At 50.7% G+C, this 25,693-nt stretch overlaps 1 protein-coding gene across 2 annotated transcripts in view; it reads left to right on the plus strand.

Annotated features, from left to right (window-relative positions):
* Positions 1 to 25,693, plus strand: part of tufm (Tu translation elongation factor, mitochondrial) — a 44,088-nt gene that overhangs the window by 2,686 nt on the left and 15,709 nt on the right. For both annotated transcript variants that reach the window (XM_061973467.2, XM_072915757.1), the window contains exons 2-8: positions 2,491 to 2,537; positions 2,620 to 2,758; positions 2,983 to 3,149; positions 5,918 to 6,187; positions 6,267 to 6,399; positions 13,060 to 13,164; positions 13,305 to 13,456. In XM_061973467.2, coding sequence (XP_061829451.1) covers positions 2,491 to 2,537; positions 2,620 to 2,758; positions 2,983 to 3,149; positions 5,918 to 6,187; positions 6,267 to 6,399; positions 13,060 to 13,164; positions 13,305 to 13,456 — 1,013 coding nt within the window. The remainder of the gene's footprint in view (positions 1 to 2,490; positions 2,538 to 2,619; positions 2,759 to 2,982; positions 3,150 to 5,917; positions 6,188 to 6,266; positions 6,400 to 13,059; positions 13,165 to 13,304; positions 13,457 to 25,693) is intronic.

A 25,693-nucleotide genomic window follows, 5' to 3' on the forward strand; every position in this document is an offset into this window, starting at 1 on the left:
TTGAGAGGGGCTGGACTCTCCTAATGTATAATACAATGCAAAAATGTCCATTTCTGTCACTTTATCCTGCATCCTCTTTAAAAGTCCAACATTTTTCCCCGTCAGATTTGGACAAGCATCTGTTGTCACACCTGCCAGCTTGTCCCATTTCAGTCCTAACATGCATTTACCTATGTGAACAAGTCATTACCTGTGGTTGTCTCTTTAATTGACTGCATGGCTGCCAGCTCCTCCGTGATTTGAAAGTCTGCAGTTATCCCACGTAAGAAGATGAGCAGCTGGGCGGTGTCACGTATATCGCAGCTCTCATCCAAAGCCAGCGAAAAACAGTCAAAGTCGGCCGTTCTGTTCTTCAGCTGAAGCTCCGAGTTTCCAGCGATGGTCTCAACCCACCTCGTTACAGTGCGTCGGGAGAGTGACACGTTCTCAAATGCGCCCCCTCTTCTCCGGGCATATCAGCGCAACAGAGTCCAATAAGCACTCCTTAATAAACTCTCCGTCGGAAAACGCCTTACTTTTTCTGTCGATTTTGTGAGAAATGACAAAACTTGTCCTGATGGCCGCATCTCTGGGGGTGTGAAATTTGGCAAAAAGTCCTTGTTGGGTTTGCAGTTTTACCATCAACGCATCAGCCTCCCTTGCGCGCACTTCATCAGACAGATTCCGATATTTTTCCTCGTGCTTCGTTGTGTAGTGGAGATTCAAATGACATTCTTTAAACACAGCAACCTGTGTACCACACATTAAGCACACGGCTTTACCTTTAATTTCTGTAAAGAAATACTTGGCAGTCCATGTCTTGTTGAAAACACGCCATTCGTCATCAACTTTTCTTTTTTTAGCGTCTCGGGGGTAACCAAGCATCACTTGTCGCTGTGCACCTTCACTCACAGGTTACACACGGACATACGCCCATAAATAACACTTTTCAAAATAAAAGCAGCACAGTTGTATTGCACGCACAACATAGATGTTTTTTTTAATTTATTTTGTCATTAGGGCCCGCATGGCCCATTGCATAAGGACTCCCAAAGGGAGTCCTTATGCAATGGGACATAAGGACCTATTGAATTTGTAAGGTTTTATTATTATTATTATACCGGCCGCCTCTTTGAGCTACAATTTGACCCACTTAACATGCTTCAAAACTCACCATATTTGACGCACACATCAGGGCTAGCGAAAAAAACCAAACCCCAAAAATAAAAATTGCGCTCTAGCGCCCCCTAGGAAAAAAAAAAAACTAGACTGCCTGTAACTCCCACTAGGAAGGTCGGAGAGACATAAAACAAAAACCTTTATGTAGGTGTGACTTAGACCTAAATTTCATAATAGTATATTCTCGGGCAAAAATCAACAGGAAGTTGGCAATTCCCCCTTCAAGACAAAAAAAGTACTAAAAACAGTCACTTTTGCCTCTTTGAGCTGTAATTTGACCCCCTTAACATGCTTCAAAACTCACCGAACTGAACACACACATCAGGACTGGCAAAAATTGTGATCTAATAAAAAAACCTAACCCCAAATCTCAAAATTGTGCTCTAGCGCAATTTTTTAATGAAACGCACAAAAAACTGCTCCTCGGATGAAAAAACTGACAAAACTGCCTGTAACTCTCCCTGGGAAGGTCGGAGAGACATGAAACAAAAACCTCTATGTAGGTCTCACTTAGACCTACATTTCATAAATTGACAACCCCCAGCAAAAATCAACAGGAAGTTTGCTATTCCCCCTTCAAAACAAATTTTTTGTAAAAACCGGTCACCTTCCTTCAAAAACTATCTCCTCTGGGCGCGTTTGTCGTTTCGGCTTCAAACTAACTCAGGAGAGAGATTAAACCCTTGTGTATAAAATAACAGAACAACGTTTTAATACCTGCTCCGGTTTTGATTTTATGACCCTTCAAAAACCCGTTGCGCTGATGCTGCTGCGCTGCTGTTCTTTTTTTAAGATGGCTGCTTAAAAGCAGGAAGCACCAACGTGCCCACAGAATGCAGACAAGGTAGGTACACTAGACAAAAGTCTTGGGACACTTCAGACTAAAAGTAGACAAAAGTATTGGGACACTTAGGACTAGCACCTGCCAAATACGCGGGCCCGACCAATGCTGCTTGCAGCTTTAATTTGTGATTGTCGCTGTTCACGTTCACTCACAATCGCGCACGAGCATACGTCCACACGGAAGTACCGGTAATACAAATAATGCTTTTCAAAACAAAAGCAGCACCGTTGTATTGCACACTCGACATAGATACTTTTTAAAATGTATTTTGTCATTTATGATTGGCCTCACGCGGGCCGGACAGGGACGCACAAAGGTCCGGATGTGGCCTGCGGGCCGTAGAATGCCCAGGTGTGTATTATTGTTTACTGTAAACTAGCCATTGACTGGCATCGCTTTTTGCAATAAACTAACTGATGACGTCCCGATTATTTGAAGGCCGCTGATTCAGCAGTTATCTGAATTCAGACTTTTCTTGTCGTCCTCAGCCCTCCAGGTGTCCTCACCAAGCCTCCTGCAGAGCTCCTTTAAACTGGTGAGTGTGCACACCAGCGAACGTTTACGATGCCTAATGAATCAGTGCCTGGAACTGTGCAAATGTTGTTTTTGTGTCGCAGTGTGCCGTGCCTCTGAGTCAGCGGACCTTCGCTGCAGAGGCCAAGAAGACCTACAGCAGGGACAAGCCGCACGTCAACATTGGCACCATTGGTCACGTGGACCACGGCAAGACCACCCTAACTGCAGCCATCACAAAAGGTAAGGACGCGCTGCCTCTGACTGACGGAGATAACATTTTGCCATTTTCACCCATCGGGCTTGTCCCAGCAGCACTCAAACGCAACGCAAATGGGTCGGCAACCCAAAATGTTGAAAGAGCCACATTGGACCAAAAACACAAAAAACTAATCTGCACGATGTCTCCGCAACGTACCTGTTGAATGCCCTGACGTTTTACCTGTGTGCTTGTGTTGTATACCCAGTGCTTGCGGACGCAGGTTGCGCTAACTTTAAAAAATATGAGGAGATTGACAACGCCCCCGAGGAGAAGGCCAGAGGAATTACCATCAACGCTTCTCATGTGGAATATGCTACAGCCAACAGACATTACGCTCATACAGACTGTCCCGGACATGCCGATTATGTCAAGGTAAGATAATATATATATATATATATATATCAGTGACGTGCAGTCACTAGAGGCAGATGAGGCGGGGCCTCACCTGCCATCATGGAAAGAAAAAAAATGTAAAAAGAAAAAAATGTTTATTAAATTGTTAAATGTATCCAGTGATTATACTATAAAGTTATTTTCCATTTAACTTCACCAGTTTTAGATTATTTGTATTCAAAATCGCTGAATTTTCACATTTGCCGTTCAAATACTGAGAAGAGACGGTGCGGTGAACAGCAGCCAGTTGAGGCACGTCACTCAGTTGTGCCTCAACATGGATTGCGGACTCAGCTAACTGCTGGCCTGCTGTGCAGTGAGACCGTATTGCTATATGAACTATATTATACATTTCCATAGTTTAGTTAGCTGAGGTATATAATGTACAGTGTATTTTGTCAACAACTGTATGTGTGTAACGTATTTCTTGTGCTGAGCGATCATAAAACGGCTGCAAAAGACGCACTGGCTGAGGCTCGCAGTAATCCGCCTCCTGCACCCCCGCCGTAGAATTTGCACCCCCTGACGGGAGTGTTATATCAACTAAAGCCCACACTTAAACTTTCCACGTGCAAGATTGAATCTATTTAAAAAAGTTATTTCATAAGAAGCCAAAAAGTGCAAAAACAATAATGTTCGTGTTGGAGGAGTTGTGAATGACTGCAGGGCCACAACATTAACCTAATTCACAACTCCTCCAACACGAACATTATTGTTTTTGCACTTTTTGGTTTCTTATTAAATAACTTTTGTAACCTATTTTTATGTGCTTTCCTCTTTGTGATGTTAAGTTCCTGTTATGCGCTGTTATACAGTATATGCCTTGAGCTCTTATTTTGAAGGCGTTAAGAGCGGAAGTGATGACACGTTGGAGTGGAGCGTAGGTTTTTGAAAGAAGGTAAATAAAGTGGTCCTCGTGTAAACTGGAGCCTCCGTGTTTGTTATTTTGTAGTTTCATACAGTTTGGGGGCCTTTTATAAACCCTCGGTTACACTTTTTTTTAAATAGATTCAATCTTGCACGTGGAAAGTTGAAGTGAGGGCTTTAGTTGATATAACACTCCCGTCAGGGGGTTCATTAATCCAGCACAACAGCGGCGCATGGACTTCATTTATAAGTAAAAGTAAGACCATAATAACGTTTTTTTTTTATTAAATGTGCTTTTTTGTGTGCTACAGTTTGTATGTGTAAAGTTAAAGTTAAGTTAAAGTAGCAATGATTGTCACACACACACTAGGTGTAATGAAATGTGTCCTCTGCATTTGACCCATCCCCTTGTTCACCCCCTGGGAGGTGAGGGGAGCAGTGGGCAGCAGCGGCGCCGCGCCCGGGAATCATTTTTGGTGATTTAACCCCCAATTCCAAGCCTTGATGCTGAGTGCCAAGCAGGGAAGAATGCTGGTATGAGCTTTTAAACATAACCCGTTAACTGCTGCCAATCAAATGGTGAATAAGATACTCTTTAGGGTTCATATGTTTGTAAATCTGACTGTGATGAAGTCAGTGCCTCACCAGCCATCAACCTCACCACACGTCACTGGTATATATATATATATATATATATACACACAAAAAACCCCAAACTAGTGAAGTTGTCACACTGTGTAAATGGTAAATAAAAAGAGAATACAACAAATCCTTTTCAACTTATATTCAATTGAATAGACTGCAAAGACAAGATACTTAATGTTCCAACTGGAAAACTTTATTTTTTTGCAAATATTAGCTCATTTGGAATTTGATGCCTGCAGCATGTTTCAAAAAAGCTGGCACAAGTGGCAAAAAAGACTGAGAAAGATGAAGAATGCTCATCAAACCCTTATTTCAAACACATCCCACAGGCGAACAGGCTAATTGGGAACAGGTGGGTGCCATGATTGGGTATAAAAGCAGTCATTCACAAACAAGGATGGGGTGAGGGTCACCACTTTGTCAACAAGTGCGTGAGAAAATTGTCCAACAGCTTAAACGCAAAATTTCTCAACGAGCTATCGCAAGGAATTTAGGGATTTCTCCATCTACGGTCCGTAATATCATCGAAAGGTTCAGAGAATCTGAAGAAATCACTGCATGTAAGCAGCACAGCTGAAAACCAACATTGAATGCCCGTGACCTTCGATCCCTCAGGCGGTACTGCATCAAAAAGCGACATCAGTGTGTAAAGGATATCACCACATTGACTCAGGAACACTTAAGAAAACCACTGTCAGTAACTACAGTTGGTTGCTGCATCTGTAAGTGCAAGTTAAAACTGTAAAATGCAAAGCCTAAGCCATTTATCAACAACACCCAGAAACGTGGAAGAGTGTTCTGTGGTCTGACGAGTCCTCTTTTCAATTGTTTTTGGAAACTGTGGACGTCGTGTACTCCGGAACAAAGAGGGGAAAAAAACATGCGGACTGTTATAGGCGCAAAGTGTAAAAGGCGGCATGTGTGATGGTATGGGGGTGTATTAGTGTCCAAGGCATGGGTAACTTACACATCTGTGAAAGCACCATTAATGCTGAAAGGTACATACCGGTAAAGGTTTTGGAGCAACATATGTTGCCATCCAAGCAACGTTATCATGGACGCCCCTGCTTATTTCTGCAAGACAATGCCAAGCCACGTGTTACAACAGCGTGACTGTACATATGTATTTATTTGTGTATATATGTTATATGTGTATAACTATGGCTTTTGTCAAGGTAAGGAAGAGAAGTCACTTATAAGCTTCTGCTGTGTCCTAATTCCATTTCTCTCCACAGAACATGATCACAGGCACGGCTCAGATGGATGGTTGCATCCTGGTGGTGGCGGCCACCGACGGCCAGATGCCGCAGACGCGCGAACACCTCCTGCTGGCCAAGCAGATCGGCGTGGAGCATGTGGTGGTGTTCATCAACAAAGCCGACGCGGTGGAAGACAAGGAGATGGTGGAGCTGGTGGAGATCGAGATCCGCGAGCTTCTCACCGAGTTTGGCTACGACGGCGAGAACGCGCCCGTCGTGGTCGGCTCCGCCCTCTGCGCCCTGGAGGTGAGTGGCGTGCGGCGTCGGCGGCGTTAGGCCGCACGCTTTGGAGTCGCGACTAATTATTTGTGACACTTCACGTCAGAACCGCGAGCCGGAGCTTGGCCTGAACGCGGTGATGCAACTGCTGGAGATTGTGGATTCCTACGTTCCGTTACCCAAAAGAGAACTGGAAAAGCCCTTCCTTCTGCCCATCGAGAGCGTTTATTCCATCCCTGGTAATCATCATCTCTAGTACTAGATGTATATTCTTTACTGTATAGTCCTGTATTCATTAGATCAGGGCAATTAATTTTTACCGGGGGCCGCATAAGCAACCCGAGCACTGCTGGAGGGCCACACCGACAATATTTCAATTAAATTTTGCTCAAATTATTTTTGATATAACGTAAGATCAGAGGTGGGCAGAGTAGCCAGAAATTGTACTCAAGTAAGAGTACTGTTACTTTAGAAATGTATTACTCAAGTAAAAGTAAGGAGTAGTCACCCAAATATTTACTTGAGTAAAAGTAAAAAGTATGTTGTGAAAAAACTACTCAAGTACTGAGTAACTGATGAGTAACATACACATATATATATATATATATATATACACATACATATATATACACACATATATATATATATATACATACATTGATATGTACAGTATATAATTTATATTTATTGATTGTGCCGTTTTTGTTCACATGTTAAAGGTGTTTTAATGAATATACATGCATGTTTAACACATATAGATTCCTTTCTTTCATGAAGACAAGAATATAAGTTGGTGTATTACCTGATTCTGATGACTTGCATTGATTGTAATCAGACAGTAGTGATGATAACGTCCACGTTTTCAAATGGAGGAGAAAAAAAGTTCCTCCTTTCTGTCTAATATCACATGAAAGTGGTTGGTTTTTGGCATCTTATTTATCCAGCTTCCATATTCGTTTTTATACACTTTACAAGAAATACATTGGCGGCAAACTCCGTCGCTTGCTAGCTTGTTTGCGCTGGCTTTCGGAGACTCTTATTTTGAAAGCGCAGGCGCGATGGAGCGGCACTTTTATTGTGAAGACAGGAACTGTGCAGTCAGTCTTTAGGCTTTTGACGGGAGGTACGGTTGAAATAAAAAAGGGTCTTTTTTCCTTCACACTTTTGATTGATTGATTGGAACTTTTATTAGTAGATTGCACAGTACAGTACATATTCTGTACGATTGACCACTAAATGGTAACACCCCAATAAGTTTTTCAACTTGTTTAAGTCAAGTCATGTGACCGCCTGGCTCTGTTTGATTGGTCCAACGTCACCAGTGACTGCATCTGATTGGTGGAACGGAGTGAACGTCACCAGTGACTGTATTTGTTGAAACGCAGGCACTATGAAGGTCTGTCTGATAGACCAAAACAAACAAAGCGTGCATTAACAGATCGATAAAAATTAGTAGTGAGTAGCGAGCTGAATGTAGATAAAAGTAGCGTTTCTTCTCTATAAATATACTCAAGTAAAAGTAAAAGTATGTTGCATTAAAACTACTCTTAGAAGTACAATTTATCCCAAAAGTTACTCAAGTAGATGTAACGGAGTAAATGTAGCGCGTTACTACCCACCTCTACGTAAGATAAATAATAATAATTTAATTTAACCTAACTTAACTTTATACAAAAGCAGATTGCTTTTGATGGTTTTATTTTTAACACTGTCTTACACAACACTTCCTAATGTATAATACAATGCAAAAATGTCCATTTCTGTCACTTTATCCTGCATCCTCTTTAAAAGTCCAACATTTTTCCCCGTCAGATTTGGACAAGCATCTGTTGTCACACCTGCCAGCTTGTCCCATTTCAGTCCCATCCATCCATCCATCCATCTTCTTCCGCTTATCCGAGGTCGGGTCGCGGGGGCAGCAGCCTAAGCAGGGAAGCCCAGACTTCCCTCTACCCAGCCACTTCGTCCAGCTCCTCCCGGGGGACCCCGAGGCGTTCCCAGGCCAGCCGGGAGACATAGTCTTCCCAACGTGTCCTGGGTCTTCCCCGCGGCCTCCTACCGGTCGGACGTGCCCTAAACACCTCCCTAGGGAGGTGTTTATCCTGACCAGATGCCCGAACCACCACATCTGGCTCCTCTCCATGTGGAGGAGCAGCAGCTTTACTTTGAGCTCCTCCCGGATGACAGAGCTTCTCACCCTATCTCTAAGGGAGAGACCCGCCACCCGGCGGAGGAAACTCATTTCGGCCGCTTGTACCCGTGATCTTGTGCTTTCGGTCATAACCCAAAGTTCATGACCATAGGTGAGGATGGGAACGTAGATCGACCGGTAAATTGAGAGCTTTGCCTTCCGGCTCAGCTCCTTCTTCACCACAACGGATCGATACAGCGTCCGCATTACTGAAGACGCCGCACCGATCCGCCTGTCGATCTCACGATCCACTCTTCCCCCACTCGTGAACAAGACTCCGAGGTACTTGAACTCCTCCACTTGGGGAAAAATCTCCTCCCCAACCCGGAGATGGCACTCCACCCTTTTCCGGGAGAGAACCATGGACTCGGACTTGGAGGTGCTGATTCCCATCCCAGTCGCTTCACACTCGGCTGCGAACCGATCCAGCGAGAGCTGAAGATCTTGGCCGGAGGAAGCCATCAGGACCACATCATCTGCAAAAAGCAGAGACCTAATCCTGCAGCCACCAAACCAGATCCCCTCAACGCCTTGACTGCGCCTAGAAATTCTGTCCATAAAAGTTATGAACAGAATCGGTGACAAAGGGCAGCCTTGGCGGAGTCCAACCCTCACTGGAAACGTGTCCGACTTACTGCCGGCAATGCGGACCAAGCTCTGGCACTGATCATACAGGGAGCGGACTGCCACAATCAGACAGTCTGATACCCCATACTCTCTGAGCACTCCCCACAGGACTTCCCGAGGGACACGGTCGAATGCCTTCTCCAAGTCCACAAAACACATGTAGACTGGTTGGGCAAACTCCCATGCACCCTCAAGGACCCTGCCGAGAGTATAGAGCTGGTCCACAGTTCCACGACCAGGACGAAAACCACACTGTTCCTCCTGAATCCGAGGTTCGACTTTCAGTCGTGATTTCAGTCCCAACATGTCCAAACACGCGTTTACCTATGTGAACAAATCATTACCTGTGGTTGTCTCTTTAATTGACTGCATGGCTGCCAGCTCCTCCGTGATTTGAAAGTCTGCAGTTATCCCACATAAGAAGATGAGCAGCTGGGCGGTGTCACGTACATCGCAGCTCTCATCCGAAGCCAGCGAAAAACAGTCAAAGTCTGCCGTTCTGTTCTTCAGCTGAAGCTCCAAGTTTCCAGCGATGGTCTTAACCCACCTCGTTACAGTGCGTCGGGAGAGTGACACGTTCTCAAATGCGCCCCCTCTTTCCAGATACAATATTAGAGCCTTGAGTATATGACGATACCAACAGTGATACTTTATTACTATTCTTCGGTCAATGGTCAACAAAATAAACAAACAGTTGTACATTCATAGATTGAAAATGAAAATGTTGCAGCCTGAAAGGGTTTAGGCTGAAGTTGAACACTTATAGCGCCTAACCCTATAAACAATGTCAAGTACAAGATGAACTTCCGAAAATTATGAAATGTCTTTTGTACAACATATTATAAATACACATTATACACAATATGAACACTGTTCAATTATATACACAGTAAAGGCATGTGAAATATCCTTGTACGATACGAACAATTATACTTCCATTATTATTTATATCCCATATTTAGTATTTTAATGAACATTGATCATAGTATTAACTACTGTGTTGATTCAAGAGTGATATATTTTTTCAAGACATTGGTCTTAAAATGTTTTTTAAATGTGTGAATGGACCTGGAACATTTGAAGGAATCATCCAAGCTGTTCCACAGTTGAACCCCCCTGACAGAAACACATCTACTTTTTAAGCTCGTTCTTATCTTAGCTTTCTGGAAGACATCTGAACCTCTGAGGTCATAGGGATTCTCTCTGGGTTTGAACCTCTCCTGTAGACACCGAGGCAGCATGTGGTTATGAGCTTTGTACGTCACAGTAGCAGTGTTGAGGTCAACAAGATCATGCAGTTTTAATGTTTTTAATTTAATAAACAGAGCATTGGTATCCAATCCGATATCAGCACAAATCATATAAAGTGTAACCTTGATTTACGAACTTAATTTGTTCTTGGACAGGGTACATAATAAAAAATTTGTATCGTGAAGCAAATTTCTCTAGAGGTGCACAAAAAATCGATTCACGTTCAAATCGCGATTCTTATTCATCGTGATTCTCAATCGATTAAAAATGTTTAAAAATCCATAAAAAAATGTTTTTGTAAAAAGTTGTATTTTTTAATTAATAAAAAACTATATGTTTTTTTTATAAGAGTGGTAATTGCGTTTTTGGTGACACCTAGTGTTCACAATAATTCATTAAATTAAGCTCTATCCATCCATTTCCTACCGCTTATCCCTTTCGGGGTCGCGGGGAGTGCTGGAGCCTATCTCAGCTACAATCAGGTGGAAGGCGGGGCTCATGACGCAGTAAGTTGAGTGATGCGGACATGTTTGTTACTGGATAATTTCTCATTCGCTTCTGCCTTGGAGACTTTGTATGTGTAAGCAATATGCAACTATAATTATTTAATACTTGTTTGTATTGGCAAATGGGCCGTTTTAGACTGCAATATTGTTCGATTGTTATTACCTATGTCTAGCTTGTGTGCTATTGTGTGCTTAGCTGTTGTGCAACTGCTAGCTCCTAGTAGCCTAACCTTTTGTAAATGACTTGGAGGTAGTGATGGGTCCGGCAACACCGATGCATCGGCGCATGCGTCGAACTCATAGAGCAAAACCCTGTGTCGGTTTTAGAAAGTCACGTGACCGATCATGAGCTGTTTTGGTCACGTGACCGATACGCCAACTGTGTCGCACTGACGCCTCCTCTGTGCCCTGTGAGCGGGTCTTTTCTACAGCCCGAGAAATAATAACTAAGAAAAGAAATCGTCTAAAATGTAATACGTCGGAAAAACTTTTATTTTTTTATTTTTTATAAAAATGTGTAAAAAAATAAAATAAAATAAATTCCCAGTCCACAATCATCCACAACACGTTCTCTTAGATGTCCATGTTATGATACATGTTCACATTATTTATTGACTGTATCTAAAAAAGATACAAATATATTTTTATTTAAATGAAGATATGAAATAATCCTAAATGAAATACAATGACTTGGTTTATATTATTGTATATACTAGGGCAGGGGTCACCAACGCGGTGCCCGCGGGCACCAGGTAGCCCGTAAGGACCAGATCAGTCGCCCGCTGGCCTGTTCTAAAAATAGCTCAAAGAGAAGCACTTACCAGTGAGCTGCCTCTATTTTTTTAAATTGTATTTATTTACTAGCAAGCTGGTCTCGCTTTGCTCGACATTTTTAATTCTAAAAGAGACAAAACTCAAATAGAATCTGAAAATCCAAGAAAATATATTAAAGACTTGGTCTTCACTTGGAATAAGCGGTAGAAAATGGATGGATGGATGGGTCTTCACTTGTTTAAATAAATTCATTAATTTTTTTACTTTGCTTCTTATTACTTTTAGAAATACAATTTTAGAGAAAAAATACAACCTTAAAAATGATTTTAGGATTTTGAAACAAATATACCTTTTTATCTTTTAAATGTCTTCCTCTTCTTTCCTGACAATTTAATTCAATGTTCAAGTAAAAAAAATTTTTTTTATTGTAAAGAATAATAAATATTTTAGCTTCTGTTTTTTCGACGAAGAATATTTGTGAAATATTTCTTTAAACTTACTATGATTAAAATTCAAAACAATTATTCTGGCAAATCTAGAAAATCTGTAGAATCAAATTTAAATCTTATTTCAAAGTATTTTGAATTTCTTTTAAAATTTTTCTTCTGGAAAATCTGGAAGAAATACTGATTTGTCTTTGTTAGAAATATAGCTTGGTCCAATTTGTTGAATATTCTAACAAAGTGCAGATTGGATTTTAACCAATTTAAAACATGTCATCAAAATTCTAAAATGTATCTTAATCAAGAAAAATTACTAATGATGTTCCATAAATTATTTTTTTAACTTTTTCAAAAAGATTCAAATTAGCTAGTTTTTCTCTTCTTTTTGTCGGTTGAATTTTGAATTTTAAAGAGTCGAAATTGAAGATAAACTATGTTTCAAATTTTTTTTTTTTTTTTCGTGTTTTCTCCTCTTTTAAACCGTTCAATTAAGTGTTTTTTTCATCATTTATTCTCTACAAAAAACCTTCCGTAAAAGGGAAAAAAAAATGTACGACGGAATGACAGACAGAAATACCCATTTTTTTATATATATACATTTATTTATTGAGCTATTCTTGTTTAAATCACACTTACGTGTAACTTACAAATGACAATATATTTATTTATTTAAGTGTGTATCAAACTGGTAGCCCTTCGCATTAATCAGTACCCAAGAAGTAGTTTTTGGTTTCAAAAAGGTTGGTGACCCCTGTACTAGGGCATCAAATCAGTGTCATTTGAGTCGGTCCATAGGTTGCCTGTAGGGATTTTTAATGTCCAGCAGATGTCAGTATTTAGTGACACAGTATCGACACAGTATCAATACAGTTTTGCAATGTGTCGAAACGCTTCATGACGCCTCATCAACCCATCACTACTTGGAGGACACTATGGGAGCACTTTATCAGAGATTTTAAATGCAAGCTGATATCTGATACTTGTTGTTTTGCTGATTTTGGAGCAATATATGAATATATATATATATGAATATATTTGACTCAAGTGGACCTTGTGACTGTGTTATTTGTGCTAAGTGGACTGTTTTTGGCTGGTGTGTGTGTTCAGGCAGGGGGACGGTGGTGGCCGGCACTTTGGAGAGGGGGCTCATCAAGAAAGGGGAGGACTGTGAGTTTGTGGGCCTCAATCGCAGCATCAAATCTGTGGTTACAGGTGCGTCAAAGACACTCAGTAGTACTCTCCAATATTGTAAATACACACAAAATAAATACACTTGGCAGATACCTGCATTCAATGACAGCCATGACAATATCAAGTATGAACCAAAGAGAGATGATGTGTCCGTGCCGCAGGTATTGAGATGTTCCATAAGTCCCTGGATCGGGCAGAGGCTGGCGACAACACGGGCGTTCTGGTCCGAGGCCTGAAGAGGGAGGACGTGAGGAGAGGGATGGTGATGTGCAAACCCGGTTCCATCAAGCCTCATCAGAAAGTCCAGGCTCAGGTTTGTGCCACACAGCGATAGCAAACTATGTCACACATGCATCCTGTGGATTTGTAACAGTAACGTGTTTTTTTTTACTAGGTCACGTTTTCATCTGAGTATAGAACTGACACTCTGTTCTAAAAGAGCACAGCTTGTAGGATCAATGAGCACGACTGAATGTTGTATTTTCCTAACTGTGGAGTGCACCGATACCTAAGCCTCACCCACTAAATTTTAGGATGAACAAATATTTTCCATATATTAGCCTAGGGCTGGGCGATATGGCCTTTTATTAATATGTGGATATGTTTAGGCCATGTCTCGATACACCATATATATCTCCATATTTTGCCTTATATTTTCACCTGTTTGCTATTTTATTCCAATTTTATGTTTTTCTTATTTAAAATAGTATTTTAAGTGCGTGCGTGCATTGTGATGTGTGTGGTGCGATGCTTTCCTTGCCATGCGATGCGATGCGTGCCTGCATTGGATGTGATGTGTGCGATGTGATGCTTGCGATGCGCTGTATTGGATGCGATGCGTGCAGTGCAATGCGTGCGATGCTATGCTTACGATGCGGTACGATGTGTGCGATGCTTGCGTGCGATGCATGCAATGCTATGCTTACGATGCTTGCAGTGCAATGCGTGTGGTGCGATGCGTGTGGTGCGGTGCGATGCTTATGATGCGTGCAGTGCGATGCAATGAGTGCGATGCTTGCGTGCGGTGCGATGTGGTGCGTGCGGTACGATGCGTGCGATGCTCATGATGAGTGCAGTGCGTTGCTTGCGTGCGGTGCGATTCGTGCGGTGCAATGCTATGCGAGCGATGCTATGCGAGCGATGCTATGCATGCGATGCTATGCATGCGATGCTATGCATGCGATGCTATGCATGCGATGTGATGCATGTGATGTGATGCGGTGCGTGCGATGTGTGTGTGGTGCGATGCTTGCGATATGTGCAGTGCGTTGCGTGCGATGCGTGTGTGTGGTGCGATGCTTGCGATATGTGCGGTGCGTTGCGTGCGATTCATGTGTGTGTTGCGATATGTGCGGTGCGATGCGTGCGGTGCGATGCGTGCGGTGCGATGCGTGCGGTGCGATGCGTGCGGTGCGATGCTATGCTATGCGTGCGACGCTATGCGTGCGACGCTATGCGTGCGACGCTATGCGTGCGACGCTATGCGTGCGACGCTATGCGTGCGACGCTATGCGTGCGACGCTATGCGTGCGACGCTATGCGTGCGATGCTATGCTTGCGATGCTATGCTTGCGATGTGATGCGGTGCGTTGCGTGTGTGTGGTGCGATGCTTGCGATATGTGCGGTGCGTTGCGTGCGATTCATGTGTGTGTTGCGATATGTGCGGTGCGATGCTATGCGTGCGATGCATGTGTGTGTTGCGATATGTGCGGTGCGATGCGTGCGGTGCGATGCGTGCGGTGCGATGCGTGCGGTGCGGTGCGATGCGTGCGGTGCGATGCGTGCGGTGCGATGCGTGCGGTGCGATGCGTGCGGTGCGATGCGTGCGGTGCGGTGCGATGCGTGCGGTGCGATGCGTGCGGTGCGATGCGTGCGGTGCGATGCGTGCGGTGCGATGCTATGCTATGCGTGCGACGCTATGCGTGCGACGCTATGCGTGCGACGCTATGCGTGCGACGCTATGCGTGCGACGCTATGCGTGCGACGCTATGCGTGCGACGCTATGCGTGCGATGCTATGCTTGCGATGCTATGCTTGCGATGTGATGCGGTGCGTTGCGTGTGTGTGGTGCGATGCTTGCGATATGTGCGGTGCGTTGCGTGCGGTGCGATGCGTGCGGTGCGATGCGTGCGGTGCGATGCGTGCGGTGCGATGCTATGCTATGCGTGCGACGCTATGCGTGCGACGCTATGCGTGCGACGCTATGCGTGCGACGCTATGCGTACGACGCTATGCGTGCGACGCTATGCGTGCGATGCTATGCTTGCGATGCTATGCTTGCGATGTGATGCGGTGCGTTGCGTGTGTGTGGTGCGATGCTTGCGATATGTGCGGTGCGTTGCGTGCGATTCATGTGTGTGTTGCGATATGTGCGGTGCGATGCGTGCGGTGCGATGCGTGCGGTGCGATGCGTGCGGTGCGATGCTATGCGTGCGACGCTATGCGTGCGACGCTATGCGTGCGACGCTATGCGTGCGACGCTATGCGTGCGACGCTATGCGTGCGACGCTATGCGTGCGATGCTATGCTTGCGATGCTATGCTTGCGATGTGATGCGGTGCGTTGCGTGTGTGTGGTGCGATGCTTGCGATATGTGCGGTGCGTTGCGTGCGATTCATGTGTGTGTTGCGATATGTGCGGTGCGGTGCGATGCTATGCGTGCGATGCATGTGTGTGTTGCGATATGTGCGGTGCGATGCGTGCGGTGCGATGCGTGCGGTGCGATGCGTGCGGTGCGATGCGTGTGTGTGGTGCGATGCTTGCGATATGTGCGGTGCGTTGCGTGCGATGCGTGTGTGTGTTGCGATATGTGCGGTGCGATGCGTGCGGTGCGATGCGTGCGGTGCGTTGCGTGCGATGCGTGTGTGTGTTGCGATATGTGCGGTGCGATGCGTGCGGTGCGATGCGATGCGTGCGGTGCGATGCGTGCGGTGCGATGCGTGCGATGCGTGCGGTGCGGTGCGTGCGATGCGTGCGGTGCGATGCGTGCGACGCTATGCTTACGATGCTTTGCTTACGATGCTATGCGTGCGATGTGATGCGGTGCGTTGCGTGTGTGTGGTGCGATGCTTGCGATATGTGCGGTGCGTTGCGTGCGATTCATGTGTGTGTTGCGATATGTGCGGTGCGATGCTATGCGTGCGATGCATGTGTGTGTTGCGATATGTGCGGTGCGATGCGTGCGGTGCGATGCGTGCGGTGCGATGCGTGCGGTGCGGTGCGATGCGTGCGGTGCGATGCGTGCGGTGCGATGCGTGCGGTGCGATGCGTGCGGTGCGATGCGTGCGGTGCGATGCGTGCGGTGCGATGCTATGCTATGCGTGCGACGCTATGCGTGCGACGCTATGCGTGCGACGCTATGCGTGCGACGCTATGCGTGCGACGCTATGCGTGCGACGCTATGCGTGCGACGCTATGCGTGCGATGCTATGCTTGCGATGCTATGCTTGCGATGTGATGCGGTGCGTTGCGTGCGATTCATGTGTGTGTTGCGATATGTGCGGTGCGATGCGTGCGGTGCGATGCGTGCGGTGCGATGCGTGCGGTGCGATGCGTGCGGTGCGATGCTATGTGTGATGCGGTGCGTTGCGTGTGTGTGGTGCGATGCTTGCGATATGTGCGGTGCGTTGCGTGCGATTCATGTGTGTGTTGCGATATGTGCGGTGCGATGCTATGCGTGCGATGCATGTGTGTGTTGCGATATGTGCGGTGCGATGCGTGCGGTGCGGTGCGATGCGTGCGGTGCGATGCGTGCGGTGCGATGCGTGCGGTGCGATGCGTGCGGTGCGATGCGTGCGGTGCGGTGCGATGCGTGCGGTGCGATGCGTGCGGTGCGATGCGTGCGGTGCGATGCGTGCGGTGCGATGCGTGCGGTGCGATGCTATGCGTGCGACGCTATGCGTGCGACGCTATGCGTGCGACGCTATGCGTGCGACGCTATGCGTGCGACGCTATGCGTGCGACGCTATGCGTGCGACGCTATGCGTGCGATGCTATGCTTGCGATGCTATGCTTGCGATGTGATGCGGTGCGTTGCGTGTGTGTGGTGCGATGCTTGCGATATGTGCGGTGCGTTGCGTGCGATTCATGTGTGTGTTGCGATATGTGCGGTGCGGTGCGATGCTATGCGTGCGATGCATGTGTGTGTTGCGATATGTGCGGTGCGATGCGTGCGGTGCGATGCGTGCGGTGCGATGCGTGCGGTGCGATGCGTGTGTGTGGTGCGATGCTTGCGATATGTGCGGTGCGTTGCGTGCGATGCGTGTGTGTGTTGCGATATGTGCGGTGCGATGCGTGCGGTGCGATGCGTGCGGTGCGTTGCGTGCGATGCGTGTGTGTGTTGCGATATGTGCGGTGCGATGCGTGCGGTGCGATGCGATGCGTGCGGTGCGATGCGTGCGGTGCGATGCGTGCGATGCGTGCGGTGCGGTGCGTGCGATGCGTGCGGTGCGATGCGTGCGACGCTATGCTTACGATGCTTTGCTTACGATGCTATGCGTGCGATGTGATGCGGTGCGTTGCGTGTGTGTGGTGCGATGCTTGCGATATGTGCGGTGCGTTGCGTGCGATTCATGTGTGTGTTGCGATATGTGCGGTGCGATGCTATGCGTGCGATGCATGTGTGTGTTGCGATATGTGCGGTGCGATGCGTGCGGTGCGATGCGTGCGGTGCGATGCGTGCGGTGCGGTGCGATGCGTGCGGTGCGATGCGTGCGGTGCGATGCGTGCGGTGCGATGCGTGCGGTGCGATGCGTGCGGTGCGATGCGTGCGGTGCGATGCTATGCTATGCGTGCGACGCTATGCGTGCGACGCTATGCGTGCGACGCTATGCGTGCGACGCTATGCGTGCGACGCTATGCGTGCGACGCTATGCGTGCGACGCTATGCGTGCGATGCTATGCTTGCGATGCTATGCTTGCGATGTGATGCGGTGCGTTGCGTGTGTGTGGTGCGATGCTTGCGATATGTGCGGTGCGTTGCGTGCGGTGCGATGCGTGCGGTGCGATGCGTGCGGTGCGATGCGTGCGGTGCGATGCTATGCTATGCGTGCGACGCTATGCGTGCGACGCTATGCGTGCGACGCTATGCGTGCGACGCTATGCGTACGACGCTATGCGTGCGACGCTATGCGTGCGATGCTATGCTTGCGATGCTATGCTTGCGATGTGATGCGGTGCGTTGCGTGTGTGTGGTGCGATGCTTGCGATATGTGCGGTGCGTTGCGTGCGATTCATGTGTGTGTTGCGATATGTGCGGTGCGATGCGTGCGGTGCGATGCGTGCGGTGCGATGCGTGCGGTGCGATGCGTGCGGTGCGATGCTATGCTATGCGTGCGACGCTATGCGTGCGACGCTATGCGTGCGACGCTATGCGTGCGACGCTATGCGTGCGACGCTATGCGTGCGACGCTATGCGTGCGATGCTATGCTTGCGATGCTATGCTTGCGATGTGATGCGGTGCGTTGCGTGTGTGTGGTGCGATGCTTGCGATATGTGCGGTGCGTTGCGTGCGATTCATGTGTGTGTTGCGATATGTGCGGTGCGATGCGTGCGGTGCGATGCGTGCGGTGCGATGCGTGCGGTGCGATGCGTGCGGTGCGATGCTATGCTATGCGTGCGACGCTATGCGTGCGACGCTATGCGTGCGACGCTATGCGTGCGACGCTATGCGTGCGACGCTATGCGTGCGACGCTATGCGTGCGATGCTATGCTTGCGATGCTATGCTTGCGATGTGATGCGGTGCGTTGCGTGTGTGTGGTGCGATGCTTGCGATATGTGCGGTGCGTTGCGTGCGGTGCGATGCGTGCGGTGCGATGCGTGCGGTGCGATGCGTGCGGTGCGATGCTATGCTATGCGTGCGACGCTATGCGTGCGACGCTATGCGTGCGACGCTATGCGTGCGACGCTATGCGTACGACGCTATGCGTGCGACGCTATGCGTGCGATGCTATGCTTGCGATGCTATGCTTGCGATGTGATGCGGTGCGTTGCGTGTGTGTGGTGCGATGCTTGCGATATGTGCGGTGCGTTGCGTGCGATTCATGTGTGTGTTGCGATATGTGCGGTGCGATGCGTGCGGTGCGATGCGTGCGGTGCGATGCGTGCGGTGCGATGCTATGCGTGCGACGCTATGCGTGCGACGCTATGCGTGCGACGCTATGCGTGCGACGCTATGCGTGCGACGCTATGCGTGCGACGCTATGCGTGCGATGCTATGCTTGCGATGCTATGCTTGCGATGTGATGCGGTGCGTTGCGTGTGTGTGGTGCGATGCTTGCGATATGTGCGGTGCGTTGCGTGCGATTCATGTGTGTGTTGCGATATGTGCGGTGCGGTGCGATGCTATGCGTGCGATGCATGTGTGTGTTGCGATATGTGCGGTGCGATGCGTGCGGTGCGATGCGTGCGGTGCGATGCGTGCGGTGCGATGCGTGTGTGTGGTGCGATGCTTGCGATATGTGCGGTGCGTTGCGTGCGATGCGTGTGTGTGTTGCGATATGTGCGGTGCGATGCGTGCGGTGCGATGCGTGCGGTGCGTTGCGTGCGATGCGTGTGTGTGTTGCGATATGTGCGGTGCGATGCGTGCGGTGCGATGCGATGCGTGCGGTGCGATGCGTGCGGTGCGATGCGTGCGATGCGTGCGGTGCGGTGCGTGCGATGCGTGCGGTGCGATGCGTGCGACGCTATGCTTACGATGCTTTGCTTACGATGCTATGCGTGCGATGTGATGCGGTGCGTTGCGTGTGTGTGGTGCGATGCTTGCGATATGTGCGGTGCGTTGCGTGCGATTCATGTGTGTGTTGCGATATGTGCGGTGCGATGCTATGCGTGCGATGCATGTGTGTGTTGCGATATGTGCGGTGCGATGCGTGCGGTGCGATGCGTGCGGTGCGATGCGTGCGGTGCGGTGCGATGCGTGCGGTGCGATGCGTGCGGTGCGATGCGTGCGGTGCGATGCGTGCGGTGCGATGCGTGCGGTGCGATGCGTGCGGTGCGATGCTATGCTATGCGTGCGACGCTATGCGTGCGACGCTATGCGTGCGACGCTATGCGTGCGACGCTATGCGTGCGACGCTATGCGTGCGACGCTATGCGTGCGACGCTATGCGTGCGATGCTATGCTTGCGATGCTATGCTTGCGATGTGATGCGGTGCGTTGCGTGCGATTCATGTGTGTGTTGCGATATGTGCGGTGCGATGCGTGCGGTGCGATGCGTGCGGTGCGATGCGTGCGGTGCGATGCGTGCGGTGCGATGCTATGTGTGATGCGGTGCGTTGCGTGTGTGTGGTGCGATGCTTGCGATATGTGCGGTGCGTTGCGTGCGATTCATGTGTGTGTTGCGATATGTGCGGTGCGATGCTATGCGTGCGATGCATGTGTGTGTTGCGATATGTGCGGTGCGATGCGTGCGGTGCGGTGCGATGCGTGCGGTGCGATGCGTGCGGTGCGATGCGTGCGGTGCGATGCGTGCGGTGCGATGCGTGCGGTGCGGTGCGATGCGTGCGGTGCGATGCGTGCGGTGCGATGCGTGCGGTGCGATGCGTGCGGTGCGATGCGTGCGGTGCGATGCTATGCGTGCGACGCTATGCGTGCGACGCTATGCGTGCGACGCTATGCGTGCGACGCTATGCGTGCGACGCTATGCGTGCGACGCTATGCGTGCGACGCTATGCGTGCGATGCTATGCTTGCGATGCTATGCTTGCGATGTGATGCGGTGCGTTGCGTGTGTGTGGTGCGATGCTTGCGATATGTGCGGTGCGTTGCGTGCGATTCATGTGTGTGTTGCGATATGTGCGGTGCGGTGCGATGCTATGCGTGCGATGCATGTGTGTGTTGCGATATGTGCGGTGCGATGCGTGCGGTGCGATGCGTGCGGTGCGATGCGTGCGGTGCGATGCGTGTGTGTGGTGCGATGCTTGCGATATGTGCGGTGCGTTGCGTGCGATGCGTGTGTGTGTTGCGATATGTGCGGTGCGATGCGTGCGGTGCGATGCGTGCGGTGCGTTGCGTGCGATGCGTGTGTGTGTTGCGATATGTGCGGTGCGATGCGTGCGGTGCGATGCGATGCGTGCGGTGCGATGCGTGCGGTGCGATGCGTGCGATGCGTGCGGTGCGGTGCGTGCGATGCGTGCGGTGCGATGCGTGCGACGCTATGCTTACGATGCTTTGCTTACGATGCTATGCGTGCGATGTGATGCGGTGCGTTGCGTGTGTGTGGTGCGATGCTTGCGATATGTGCGGTGCGTTGCGTGCGATTCATGTGTGTGTTGCGATATGTGCGGTGCGATGCTATGCGTGCGATGCATGTGTGTGTTGCGATATGTGCGGTGCGATGCGTGCGGTGCGATGCGTGCGGTGCGATGCGTGCGGTGCGGTGCGATGCGTGCGGTGCGATGCGTGCGGTGCGATGCGTGCGGTGCGATGCGTGCGGTGCGATGCGTGCGGTGCGATGCGTGCGGTGCGATGCTATGCTATGCGTGCGACGCTATGCGTGCGACGCTATGCGTGCGACGCTATGCGTGCGACGCTATGCGTGCGACGCTATGCGTGCGACGCTATGCGTGCGACGCTATGCGTGCGATGCTATGCTTGCGATGCTATGCTTGCGATGTGATGCGGTGCGTTGCGTGTGTGTGGTGCGATGCTTGCGATATGTGCGGTGCGTTGCGTGCGGTGCGATGCGTGCGGTGCGATGCGTGCGGTGCGATGCGTGCGGTGCGATGCTATGCTATGCGTGCGACGCTATGCGTGCGACGCTATGCGTGCGACGCTATGCGTGCGACGCTATGCGTACGACGCTATGCGTGCGACGCTATGCGTGCGATGCTATGCTTGCGATGCTATGCTTGCGATGTGATGCGGTGCGTTGCGTGTGTGTGGTGCGATGCTTGCGATATGTGCGGTGCGTTGCGTGCGATTCATGTGTGTGTTGCGATATGTGCGGTGCGATGCGTGCGGTGCGATGCGTGCGGTGCGATGCGTGCGGTGCGATGCGTGCGGTGCGATGCTATGCTATGCGTGCGACGCTATGCGTGCGACGCTATGCGTGCGACGCTATGCGTGCGACGCTATGCGTGCGACGCTATGCGTGCGACGCTATGCGTGCGATGCTATGCTTGCGATGCTATGCTTGCGATGTGATGCGGTGCGTTGCGTGTGTGTGGTGCGATGCTTGCGATATGTGCGGTGCGTTGCGTGCGATTCATGTGTGTGTTGCGATATGTGCGGTGCGATGCGTGCGGTGCGATGCGTGCGGTGCGATGCGTGCGGTGCGATGCGTGCGGTGCGATGCTATGCTATGCGTGCGACGCTATGCGTGCGACGCTATGCGTGCGACGCTATGCGTGCGACGCTATGCGTGCGACGCTATGCGTGCGACGCTATGCGTGCGATGCTATGCTTGCGATGCTATGCTTGCGATGTGATGCGGTGCGTTGCGTGTGTGTGGTGCGATGCTTGCGATATGTGCGGTGCGTTGCGTGCGGTGCGATGCGTGCGGTGCGATGCGTGCGGTGCGATGCGTGCGGTGCGATGCTATGCTATGCGTGCGACGCTATGCGTGCGACGCTATGCGTGCGACGCTATGCGTGCGACGCTATGCGTACGACGCTATGCGTGCGACGCTATGCGTGCGATGCTATGCTTGCGATGCTATGCTTGCGATGTGATGCGGTGCGTTGCGTGTGTGTGGTGCGATGCTTGCGATATGTGCGGTGCGTTGCGTGCGATTCATGTGTGTGTTGCGATATGTGCGGTGCGATGCGTGCGGTGCGATGCGTGCGGTGCGATGCGTGCGGTGCGATGCTATGCGTGCGACGCTATGCGTGCGACGCTATGCGTGCGACGCTATGCGTGCGACGCTATGCGTGCGACGCTATGCGTGCGACGCTATGCGTGCGATGCTATGCTTGCGATGCTATGCTTGCGATGTGATGCGGTGCGTTGCGTGTGTGTGGTGCGATGCTTGCGATATGTGCGGTGCGTTGCGTGCGATTCATGTGTGTGTTGCGATATGTGCGGTGCGGTGCGATGCTATGCGTGCGATGCATGTGTGTGTTGCGATATGTGCGGTGCGATGCGTGCGGTGCGATGCGTGCGGTGCGATGCGTGCGGTGCGATGCGTGTGTGTGGTGCGATGCTTGCGATATGTGCGGTGCGTTGCGTGCGATGCGTGTGTGTGTTGCGATATGTGCGGTGCGATGCGTGCGGTGCGATGCGTGCGGTGCGTTGCGTGCGATGCGTGTGTGTGTTGCGATATGTGCGGTGCGATGCGTGCGGTGCGATGCGATGCGTGCGGTGCGATGCGTGCGGTGCGATGCGTGCGATGCGTGCGGTGCGGTGCGTGCGATGCGTGCGGTGCGATGCGTGCGACGCTATGCTTACGATGCTTTGCTTACGATGCTATGCGTGCGATGTGATGCGGTGCGTTGCGTGTGTGTGGTGCGATGCTTGCGATATGTGCGGTGCGTTGCGTGCGATTCATGTGTGTGTTGCGATATGTGCGGTGCGATGCTATGCGTGCGATGCATGTGTGTGTTGCGATATGTGCGGTGCGATGCGTGCGGTGCGATGCGTGCGGTGCGATGCGTGCGGTGCGGTGCGATGCGTGCGGTGCGATGCGTGCGGTGCGATGCGTGCGGTGCGATGCGTGCGGTGCGATGCGTGCGGTGCGATGCGTGCGGTGCGATGCTATGCTATGCGTGCGACGCTATGCGTGCGACGCTATGCGTGCGACGCTATGCGTGCGACGCTATGCGTGCGACGCTATGCGTGCGACGCTATGCGTGCGACGCTATGCGTGCGATGCTATGCTTGCGATGCTATGCTTGCGATGTGATGCGGTGCGTTGCGTGTGTGTGGTGCGATGCTTGCGATATGTGCGGTGCGATGCGTGCGGTGCGATGCGTGCGGTGCGATGCGTGCGGTGCGATGCGTGCGGTGCGATGCTATGCTATGCGTGCGACGCTATGCGTGCGACGCTATGCGTGCGACGCTATGCGTGCGACGCTATGCGTACGACGCTATGCGTGCGACGCTATGCGTGCGATGCTATGCTTGCGATGCTATGCTTGCGATGTGATGCGGTGCGTTGCGTGTGTGTGGTGCGATGCTTGCGATATGTGCGGTGCGTTGCGTGCGATTCATGTGTGTGTTGCGATATGTGCGGTGCGATGCGTGCGGTGCGATGCGTGCGGTGCGATGCGTGCGGTGCGATGCTATGCTATGCGTGCGACGCTATGCGTGCGACGCTATGCGTGCGACGCTATGCGTGCGACGCTATGCGTGCGACGCTATGCGTGCGACGCTATGCGTGCGATGCTATGCTTGCGATGCTATGCTTGCGATGTGATGCGGTGCGTTGCGTGTGTGTGGTGCGATGCTTGCGATATGTGCGGTGCGTTGCGTGCGATTCATGTGTGTGTTGCGATATGTGCGGTGCGATGCGTGCGGTGCGATGCGTGCGGTGCGATGCGTGCGGTGCGATGCGTGCGGTGCGATGCTATGCTATGCGTGCGACGCTATGCGTGCGACGCTATGCGTGCGACGCTATGCGTGCGACGCTATGCGTGCGACGCTATGCGTGCGACGCTATGCGTGCGACGCTATGCGTGCGACGCTATGCGTGCGATGCTATGCTTGCGATGCTATGCTTGCGATGTGATGCGGTGCGTTGCGTGTGTGTGGTGCGATGCTTGCGATATGTGCGGTGCGTTGCGTGCGATTCATGTGTGTGTTGCGATATGTGCGGTGCGGTGCGATGCTATGCGTGCGATGCATGTGTGTGTTGCGATATGTGCGGTGCGATGCGTGCGGTGCGATGCGTGCGGTGCGATGCGTGCGGTGCGATGCGTGTGTGTGGTGCGATGCTTGCGATATGTGCGGTGCGTTGCGTGCGATGCGTGTGTGTGTTGCGATATGTGCGGTGCGATGCGTGCGGTGCGATGCGTGCGGTGCGTTGCGTGCGATGCGTGTGTGTGTTGCGATATGTGCGGTGCGATGCGTGCGGTGCGATGCGATGCGTGCGGTGCGGTGCGATGCGTGCGATGCGTGCGGTGCGGTGCGTGCGGTGCGATGCGTGCGACGCTATGCTTACGATGCTTTGCTTACGATGCTATGCGTGCGATGTGATGCGGTGCGTTGCGTGTGTGTGGTGCGATGCTTGCGATATGTGCGGTGCGTTGCGTGCGATTCATGTGTGTGTTGCGATATGTGCGGTGCGATGCTATGCGTGCGATGCATGTGTGTGTTGCGATATGTGCGGTGCGATGCGTGCGGTGCGATGCGTGCGGTGCGATGCGTGCGGTGCGGTGCGATGCGTGCGGTGCGATGCGTGCGGTGCGATGCGTGCGGTGCGATGCGTGCGGTGCGATGCGTGCGGTGCGATGCTATGCTATGCGTGCGACGCTATGCGTGCGACGCTATGCGTGCGACGCTATGCGTGCGACGCTATGCGTGCGACGCTATGCGTGCGACGCTATGCGTGCGACGCTATGCGTGCGATGCTATGCTTGCGATGCTATGCTTGCGATGTGATGCGGTGCG

This window comes from Nerophis lumbriciformis, linkage group LG22 (genome assembly GCF_033978685.3).
Source record: "Nerophis lumbriciformis linkage group LG22, RoL_Nlum_v2.1, whole genome shotgun sequence".
Classification (NCBI taxonomy): Eukaryota; Metazoa; Chordata; class Actinopteri; order Syngnathiformes; family Syngnathidae; genus Nerophis; species Nerophis lumbriciformis.